Source organism: Penaeus chinensis, chromosome 35 (assembly GCF_019202785.1).
Source record: "Penaeus chinensis breed Huanghai No. 1 chromosome 35, ASM1920278v2, whole genome shotgun sequence".
NCBI classification, from domain to species: Eukaryota; Metazoa; Arthropoda; class Malacostraca; order Decapoda; family Penaeidae; genus Penaeus; species Penaeus chinensis.
The window spans coordinates 7346040-7356039 of record NC_061853.1 but is presented as its reverse complement, the minus strand read 5'-3'; the positions used below and the strand labels follow the sequence as shown (position 1 = coordinate 7356039).

At 32.4% G+C, this 10000-nt stretch overlaps 1 protein-coding gene across 1 annotated transcript in view; it reads left to right on the top strand.

The window, feature by feature from the left end:
* Window positions 1-10000, top strand: part of LOC125044039 (transient receptor potential cation channel subfamily M member 1-like) — a 31388-nt gene that overhangs the window by 4322 nt on the left and 17066 nt on the right. The window contains exons 2-9 of the mRNA XM_047640483.1: window positions 3024-3150; window positions 3390-3461; window positions 4963-5089; window positions 7250-7385; window positions 7606-7820; window positions 8994-9095; window positions 9199-9317; window positions 9690-9809. Of these exons, the coding sequence (XP_047496439.1) occupies window positions 3122-3150; window positions 3390-3461; window positions 4963-5089; window positions 7250-7385; window positions 7606-7820; window positions 8994-9095; window positions 9199-9317; window positions 9690-9809 (920 nt within the window). The 5' untranslated portion in view covers window positions 3024-3121. The remainder of the gene's footprint in view (window positions 1-3023; window positions 3151-3389; window positions 3462-4962; window positions 5090-7249; window positions 7386-7605; window positions 7821-8993; window positions 9096-9198; window positions 9318-9689; window positions 9810-10000) is intronic.

The following is a 10000-nucleotide window of genomic DNA, read 5'->3' as shown; positions in this document are numbered from 1 at the left end:
ATATGTATATGTATTATATATGTATTATATGTATATATATGTATATATATGTATATATATATATGTATATATATATTAATATGTATATATATAGTATATATATGTATATATATGTATATATATGTATAATATGTTATATGTATATATATATATATATGTATATATATGTAATATGTATATATATAGTATATATATGTATATATATGTATATATATATTATATATATGTATATATATAATATATATTATATATGTATATATAATATGTATATATATGTATATATATGTATATATTGATATATTAGTAGTATATAGTATATATATATATATTATGTATATATATGTATTATTATATATATGTATATTATGTATATATATGTATATATATGTATATATATGATATATATGTTATATTATATGTATATAGTATATATGTATATATGTATATATTGTATATATTATATGTATAATAAAGTATTTATATGTTATATATATGTATATATATGTATACATATATATACATATAATATATACATATACATATATATTACATATATATACATATATATACATATATATACTTATATATACTATATACCATATATATACATATATATACATATATATACTTATATATACATTATATACTTATAAAATCATATATATACATATATACATATATATACATATACATACATATATATACATATATATACTTATATACATACATAAATATAAATATATATACATATATGTATATATATATTTATATATGTTTATATATGTATTTACATGTATATGTATGTATATACATATGTATATATATGTATATATATGTATAAATATATGTGTGTGTGTGTGTGAGCAAAAATGTGAATATTATCTTGACAAAGGTTTGTACCTATAACAAAGATTAATATTCAGCATTTTTGACAGAAAAGTGAAAGTATATACTTGCTTTTATATGAAACAAATATAAACCAAATCTCTCTCTGTTACATCTGAAACCTGACTGTCATCACTATATCAGTGCAACCGTGAGTCAGCAAAAAATCAATGTACAAACCATGAATTAATAACTCGCTTTATGGATAGACTTATATATGTAAATAAATAAACGAATTAATGTATATATGTTCTATAGATAAACAAGTATATATAAAGATATATAGATAAAACTACATGCATTCTTTATTAAAAATGAATAGAGATTAATGCATAGATAAAACAACAAAGTAAATTAAATAGTAAGCATATGGGAACATAAAATCATAAATAGATAGATAACTTGATATGTGTATGTGTGTGTGTGTGTGTGTGTGTGTGTGTGTGTTTGTGCGTGCGCGCGCGCGTGTGTGTAAATCTTCAATATATATAAACATATATAAATAAATATATATACATAAAAAAACATTTTTTCATGTAGATAACTAATTTCATATATAGGTAACTAAATCGAGAAAATGATAAAATGACAAACAAACAGAGGAACAGAGGGATAGAGACAGCACTGCCATAACATCAATATTGATAATTACAAAAGAAACAATGATATTAATTATGAACTTGAAAATTATAATGATGATTATGATAATAAAGATGATAATAATGAAAATAATAATAATAATGGTGGTAATGAAAATGATAACAATGGTAATAATGATAATGATAATCTGGATAAATATAATGGCAAAAACAATATCAATGCTAATAATGATACTACTACTAATAATAATGATACTACTACTACTACTAATAATAATGATACAACAACTAATAATTATATTAATAATGATTATAATAATAACAATAATCGCGATAAAAATTATAGTAATAATCATAATAATCATAATAATCATAATAATCATAATCATAATAATCATAATAATAATAGTAATGATATCAATAACAACACTTATAATTGTAACAATAACAATAATGATAAACAATTAGAATTGTAACAATAACAATAATGATAAAACAATAATGATAAAACAATTATAATTGTAACAATAACAATAATGATAAAACAATTATAACACTGATTAAAATACCAATAACAACAATAACGATAATAATATCGATATTTATAATGGTAGTACTAATAATCTTGACAATAGTGATGATAGTAAACAAATACAATACTGCTACCAATAATGACTGTAGTTATGATAGTAAAAATATACAATAATTAATGATAATAATAATAATGTTATCATTATAAACATCAGTAGTGCCACTAATAATAAGATAAAGATGAAAATGCCATCATCATTCTAATTATGAGTATAATGCATAATAGTAATAAAGATGATATTATTAATGATAATAAAAGTAATGCATATAGTTATGATAAACATGATCACCATGAGAATAACTGAATCTAACTCTATATAAGGCTTGTGTGCAACCTTTATTTTTGGGTAAATCGTTTATTTTTCCATAAGAGTTTTAATTCACTCTCAACTTCATCTGTTGCATTATCCCTGCGTGTAGTTTTATTTATAATTTCGTGTGGATATATTTCATTGTTATATAAATCCTAGAATGTTGTATATTTTTGTTGACATACTAGTGTTTAAATGTCAGGACATCGAATGTGCTTTTTGTTTGAATTCTATATTTGTGATATTGCATTAATCAGTTATGAAAAAGGCCAAACAAAAAGTATTGTTAAAAGCGATAGTAGCATTTTTCCATTGCATCTACACTCTTGGATATAAATTCCTCCTCGTTTTCAGGAAATGCTAAAAAAACAAAAAAACATCTCCAGTTCCTCGAAATAAAAGTCACTGAGTTCCTAGAAGTGACCTTTAAGAGCAGGTACCGATCGATACAGCACCTACGTAGCTAGTGGCCGACAACGTACAATTCTTTGTGTCAGATTTTCACTGTCACGCAACCCTGATCTAGGACATGTTGCTTCTGTTCGCAACTAGGGCGGAAACATTGCAACATGATGGATTGGGAGACTGAAACGATTTATGAATTTATATGAAAAAAAACTAATCTTTTTCTTCACAGATCATTTGGAATCGAATAATTAATTCCTGCAAAATGGCGGTATTGACGTAGTGAATGGAACGTTAATTTGACCTACGTGCTGTAATATTGAGGTAGTCATGGACTGGTTCTGGCAGGCTGCGAGGCTGTAAGTAAAAGCATTCTATTCATGTTTTACATATTTTCATAGATTTCAGTATTGGTAAATATGTTTCAAAATAAAGTGGAAAATACTGAGTGTACTAATAGGAACAGTACTAGCAATATTAATAGTAATAATAATGCTCATACTACTAAAATTGTATTTTTTAGTATATGGATAATCATCATAATAAAACAAAAAAAGGATATATATTTTTTCTAAATCCTTTTTTATCTAACCAACAGAGGCGCCAACGTTGGTCCGGCAAGGAGGTCAAAAGATTACCATTCAAGATTTCATCGAAAAGAATGTATAAAGTTAGTATCATACATATATATTTCTTTCATAAATCCTTTCCACATGTACACTATATCTATATAGGTGTGAATCATAACCCTAATGTCCCCATATAAAACAAGGTGTATAGAGGGTGAGGAGCGAGAAGAGACTGATGATAAAAGGTTTGTGTTTGTAATAGAGAGAATTTATGATCCCCTACGTAAAATATTTTATCTTAGAGAGCTTTCATGAAATAGTTTTTTTTATCCGGAAATGTGCAATTACTTTAATTAGATATGTAGATTATGGGTTTATCGCAATCCATACATTTTAGCAATTAAGAGTAATTGTGAAATAATTATTTTTTTTTGGTTTACGTTTAACAACAAGAAAATAATACCAAAATTAGCCAAAGATCCATACGATTCTCTAGATTAATACTTTTACTGGTTTGTATTAATGTAATGCAAAACGATTATAAAACAAGATTTTAAAAGGATTTCTTGATCATGTTCAGGAATGAAATAACGTTGACATTCATTTTCGTTTTCATTTGAGGAAGATTAATGAAAAAGTGAACAGCTCGCAGTAAACAATTAATTCGATTCTTTTCTAAAAAAAAAAAAAAAAAAAAAAAAAACTAGTCTAGATTCAGATTCACTTATCTATACGCGGCTAAAATATCATCCAGTAAAGAACCTAGTCAATATAATCAATCTTATCTATTCACTCTATTTGATTTGAGAAAGAGACGGGGATGTTTCTGGATTCTTGTCAATACCTGGGTTCAGAGACCTTCCACTGCTGAAATATAGAAAGGTGTTGGCGATCAATTATCCGCACAGCGATTTTTGCGGCATTATGAGGCACTGTAGTTTAGTCTTATGATTTAAGATAATTGCTTTCTCTTGTATTTACTGTTTACTTGGGTCTATTACCCACATGAATATTTGAATGGCTTGTTATTAAAATTAGATACAAACACAAGCACATGCGCAATCATACATACACACACACATGTATATGTATCTTTTTAATACATATGTGTGTGAATGTGTTTGTATTCATATGCCAACACATAACATTACAGAAATCCGCTGTATTGCATATAAACGCCTAACCAGCTCTGTATCTGCAATAGTCATATTTTAACAAGGCTGCATCATCCCATAGATTGGTCTAGGAAAATGAGGAGTACGTAAATACAGTTGATCGATACATGGGCACAAAATCAATCTATATTATAGGTACACAATTCAGGAATAAAGGGGAGTAAGATTGATAAAATACGTAGGCGTTAAATCAATATATATAGGTACAAAATGAATCACTATATAGTCAATACGTATTTACGGAATCCATCCCTACACAAAGCTGGAATGCAAAAACAGTCAATACATACACAAAAATCTATCTATATCTATCTAAAAACAAGCAATATAGGGGCACAAAAACACCCTAGATATAGAAATTACAATAAATCAAATATGAATTAGAAAAAAAAGCACTAACCAATACACGGGTTACGAAATCTTGCAGTTACGTCCCAGCGCCAACGAATCCGTCCGAGCCTGAGGTATGCTATTGTGGCCTTTATGAACGAGAACACGTTAACCCTTCCACTGGCTTCCATCCGCTTCACTCGAGGAGGTTCGCGCTTCATGAGGTGAGTTGGCTTTTAAGTTATTTCTCCCTCTTTTTCTTCATCTTCCTCCTCCTCTATTTTTTTCCTCTTTTTCTTGTTTTTTTTTTCCTCCTCCTCTTCTATTTTGTTCTTGTTTAATTGTTCTTCCTCCTCCTCCCATTCTTCTCGTCTTTTCTTTTTCTTCTTCATCATTTTCTTCTTCTTTTGCTTGTTATTGTTGTCTTCTTCTTCTTTTCCTCCTCTTCTTCTTCTTCTCTATAATTTTCTTCCTCCTCCTCTTCTTCTTCTTCTTCTTCTCCTCCTTGTCCTTCTCCTTACTCTCCTTGTCCTCCTTCTTCTTCTTCGTCTTCCTCCTCTTCCTGTCCATGAGGCGAGTTGTCCTCTATTTCTTCTTTTATCTCTTCCTTTTGTTCTCCTTTTTATTCTTCTTCTCCTATTTCTCCATCATATACCTTCTCTACTTCTTTTCTTCTTCTTCTTCCTCCTCCGCTTCTTCTTCGTCTTCTTCCTCCTGTTTTTTTTTCTTCGTCTTCCTCCTTCAATTCTTCTTCGTCTCCCTCCTCCTCTTCCTCTTCCTCTTCCTCTCTTTCTCTTTCTTCTTCATCGTCTTCTCAACCGCATTAATATAGTTTGTTCGTAAGTGGAGAATGCTATTTTGCGGTGACTTATTACAGATAAGAAGGGTAATACTGATAAATCAAAGTTAAGAAAAGACGGCAGACGCTCAGATTAAAGAAAAGCCACAGATCAATAACATCATCTAAATAACCTGGCAATTATACCACGATAGTATTCCAAAATCACCCAGATTACTCTAAAAATGGTAAATTGTTAATGGTTAAAAGCAAAAATAGATGCGCAAGACATCTAAGGTTATGAAGGGTAGGGAGAGTGGGGGTTGAATTACTGCTCAGTCCCCGTACGTCAACATTCTAGATCATTTTAATAATTTAGTAATTTACTTTTATTCCATTTGTTACATTGGATATTCTTGGTGTGACAAACTGTTTCATTCTGCTTTTAAATAATCCCCTGTGTGCAAGGAATGGCCGGGGTTACCATCCACTGGCGGCGAGGGATTTGAACGCAGGTCAGGAATATTGCTAGGAGAGATTATCGCTGCACCACATAGCTAGAGTGGTTTTAGAAAGGGTAAAGATGGGTAAAGAAGGCAATGAGTGAATGGGTTAAGGTAGGATTAAGCAAGGGGAATTAGAACAAGTGAAGGATATGTTTGCGTCTGAGGAAGGAGAACAGGTTGTCGAAGCAGAAAGTGTGGGATTCCGTAAGGATGTCCGACAGGTTGGGAGGTCGGCGAAGGGAGGATAGGTGAGGGAAAGCAGAGGTACGGACAGCAGTAAAGCGTGGAAAGATCAATAGAATGTGGAACTGAATAAGGAACATTACATAGAGACCATAGGGGCGGATCAGAGCGTAACATCAGATTGGAGTGTCCTTGGGAGGTGTGGCCAATACTTAAGCGGGTGAAAGCCGTCTCCCAGCTGACCAGAAAGAGATTGATAGTTGTACAGCATGTAATTTATTAGTGCGAAGACTTGAAGTAGGGGTAATAATCCATGGCTGGAATATGTGAGAGGCGGGGTTTATGTGGTGTGGACATAGTGGCGGAGCGTGCTAGGCGCCCAGCAAAATCTGATAGATTTATGGCGTGTAGACAAGTAGAACAATCAGTCTTGAAACTTACAAACAAGGAGGTTGGTCGAGTTACGGGAGTCAGTAAAAAATAGTGAGAGATAAGGAAAGGAGTGAGTACGTGTTTTTAAGGCGAAAATGAATACCTACATTTCTGCAGTAAAGACACTGGTTTCAGGAGGGAGGGGGTATTTGAATGGAACAGGAACAAATACGGGGTATATACCATGGAGGAATGGGGGAATGGGAGAGGAGAGTATCCATGCGAATAAAGGAGTAGGTAAACGTGAATAAGCAGCAAAGACAGGAAGTAGAGATCGAGGGATATTAGTTTGGCGAGGGAAAGTTGGTGGAAGCGGCCATAGCATCGGGGACAGAGAAGGGTACGGCGTCGAAAGAGAGATGGCATTCTTGACTTAGTGTGCAGGCTCTAAATAGCAAAAACGAACAAATAATCTAATTTAAAAATCTAATCTTATTCAAAGAAAACAACGAAGCATAAATACGACCCACCATTGTTTTCCAAAGCCTTTTACAGTTCTGAATCTCCAACAACCCAAGAAACAAACGCCGAGGCAAGACGGGAAATGGCACCAGGACAGAGATATCAAGGAATTCCCCACCGATGCTTATGGGATGCTGTTCTTCAAGCAGGATCCGAAAGGCAAGAGGCATGCTAGGCTTTGTAATCAGATCGACAGTATCTTGTCTGTGAATCTATCTATAAGTATCTTTCGATCTATCTATCCACTTATCTGTCAATTAAATAACCTACCAATAAATCTATTAATCTATTAGTTATCCAGTCATCATTCAATCCTTCTCATCAATTTATGTGTTCAAGTAAGCCAACACGATACTAAAGAATCGCCACCCACTACCAGGCTTCTTCAAAGTGGCTCACTATATCAGACTCTCGGACGAAACAAGAATCTGGCGCAGTCCGAGAGGCGACCCCTCCGTCCTACAGCTGATGGTGGGGACGTGGAACCTCCTGGAACCCGAACATCCGAAGCTGGTTATCTCCTTTGCGGGTGACGAGGAGAGGTTCAGCCTGGAGGGAGCCAAGAAGAAAACCTTTATGACCGGGCTTATACGAGTGAGTGCTTGGGAATGCTCGGTCGTTTGTGATTTGATTTCGTTGTTAATTCTTACTGTGTGATGTACAGGTGTGTGTTTTGAGGGAGGGAGCTAAGAAGGAAACCTTTATGGCCATATACGAGTACTTGGGAATTCTCATTGTCATATGTAATAGCTGTTGTGTATTCTTGTTGTGTGATGTATAGGTACGTCGATTTGGTGGTTTAATCGAAGTGAAGGCTTTTATTTTCAGTGATTCTTTGTTGTAAATGTTTGTCATGAACACAAAAGGATACGTAGCATTATGATGATATGGCATTAGTAGTAATAAAGTTATGACAATGATAATAGGAGTGACGTAAAAAAATAACTACAACAAAGCAACAACAACACTAATAAAATGATGCTAATAGTGATAATGATGATAATAATGAGGATAATAATAATGATAGTAATAATAATGAGAATAATATTGATAATGATAATGGTTATAATTGTAATAGCGATGGTGATGATGATGACGCCGATGATAATGATAATGATGATGATAATAACAATAATGGTAATGATAATTATAATAGTAATGATGACAATGATGATAATAATAAAATATTAATTATAGAAATAAAACAATAATAATTATACTATTACTGTTACCATTACTAATGATAACAATAACTCTAATAGTAATGATAGTAGCATTGATAATGACAATGATAGTAATGATGATAAGGATAACAACAATGCCACAACAACAATACTATTACTACTACTACCGCTACTACTGATAATTATAATACTAATAGAAGCGATAATAATAATGACAATAATAATAACAACAATGATAATATATATTATGATTATGCTGATAAAAATGATAATTACAGTAATGACAATAGTAATGATGATATCAGTAGTAATAGCAATAATAATAATAATAATAATAATAATAATAATAATAATAATAATAATAATAATAATAATAATAATAATAATAATAACGATGATGGTAATGATGATAATGATAATACTGATGATGATAAAGAGCAAAATCATAATGATAATGGTGATAACGATGTATTCGAATTTAAATGGCCTATAAAGATGAACCAAATTGCGAAGAACGAGCTGAGAACACGGCTGTTTACAAATGAATGTGTAATCCACCATCCACGAACGCACCTTTTTCCAGTCAGTTGAATCCACGAACGCCTGGCTACTGACAGACGGCAGTGACGCTGGAATCTCCAAGGTGGTGGGGCAGACTGTTAACGAAATGCAGACCACAATCAAAGTAAGCAAAACGAGCTCCTCTTTTCCTCAAATAATTATTGTGGTTGTGATTGTTTTTCTGTTTAATGTCTGCTGTACAATGTATTGCTTGATTTGTGTTTCAGACGGACGGTCACCTGATGCCTTATATCAAATGTATAGGAGTGGCATCCTACGGGTCCTGCAGAAACAAGGATTCACTTGTTAATGCTGAGGATGTGATAAAGAGTGAAAACAAACATTTGTAAGTGAATATCATAAACATTACTCATATCATGATAATATTATAGACATTTATAGTCAGAAAGCCACACACACGCACGCACACACACACACACACACACACACACACACACACACACACACACACACACACACACACACACACACACACACACACACACAAACACACACACACACACACACACACACACACACAGGGTTACTTTCCCGAATTCTAAACGCTTACATAAAATGCAATAATGAAATCAACTGCCAATAACGCTGAACACCAAGAATATGATCATTTCTACTAAACCAAGGTAGTAGTAACGCACAAGTCCTCATCCCTTTACAAAAGTTTAGAAAAAAATGAAAACCGTGCCTTTGTTTACAGTTATGACGTCACGCGCTCCTCGGGACGGCTGGCCAAGGTGGCGCTCAACGGAGACCACACCCATTTCTTGCTGGTGGATGATGGATTCCACAATAGTCTATCGTCGGCTGATAGCTTTCGGTGAGGTCTATTAGAAAACAACCTTATTTGTTCCGTTTTTTGGTTTTGTTATATATGGTTTATTTGTTATCATATTCATATTGGGTGTTTTCGAAGGATCTCATGTTTTGTTTTCGACGCCTGCTTCGTTTTTAAAAAGGCTAGTTCGACAGATAAACAAAAAAACAGACGGACAGACAGTCACACACCCC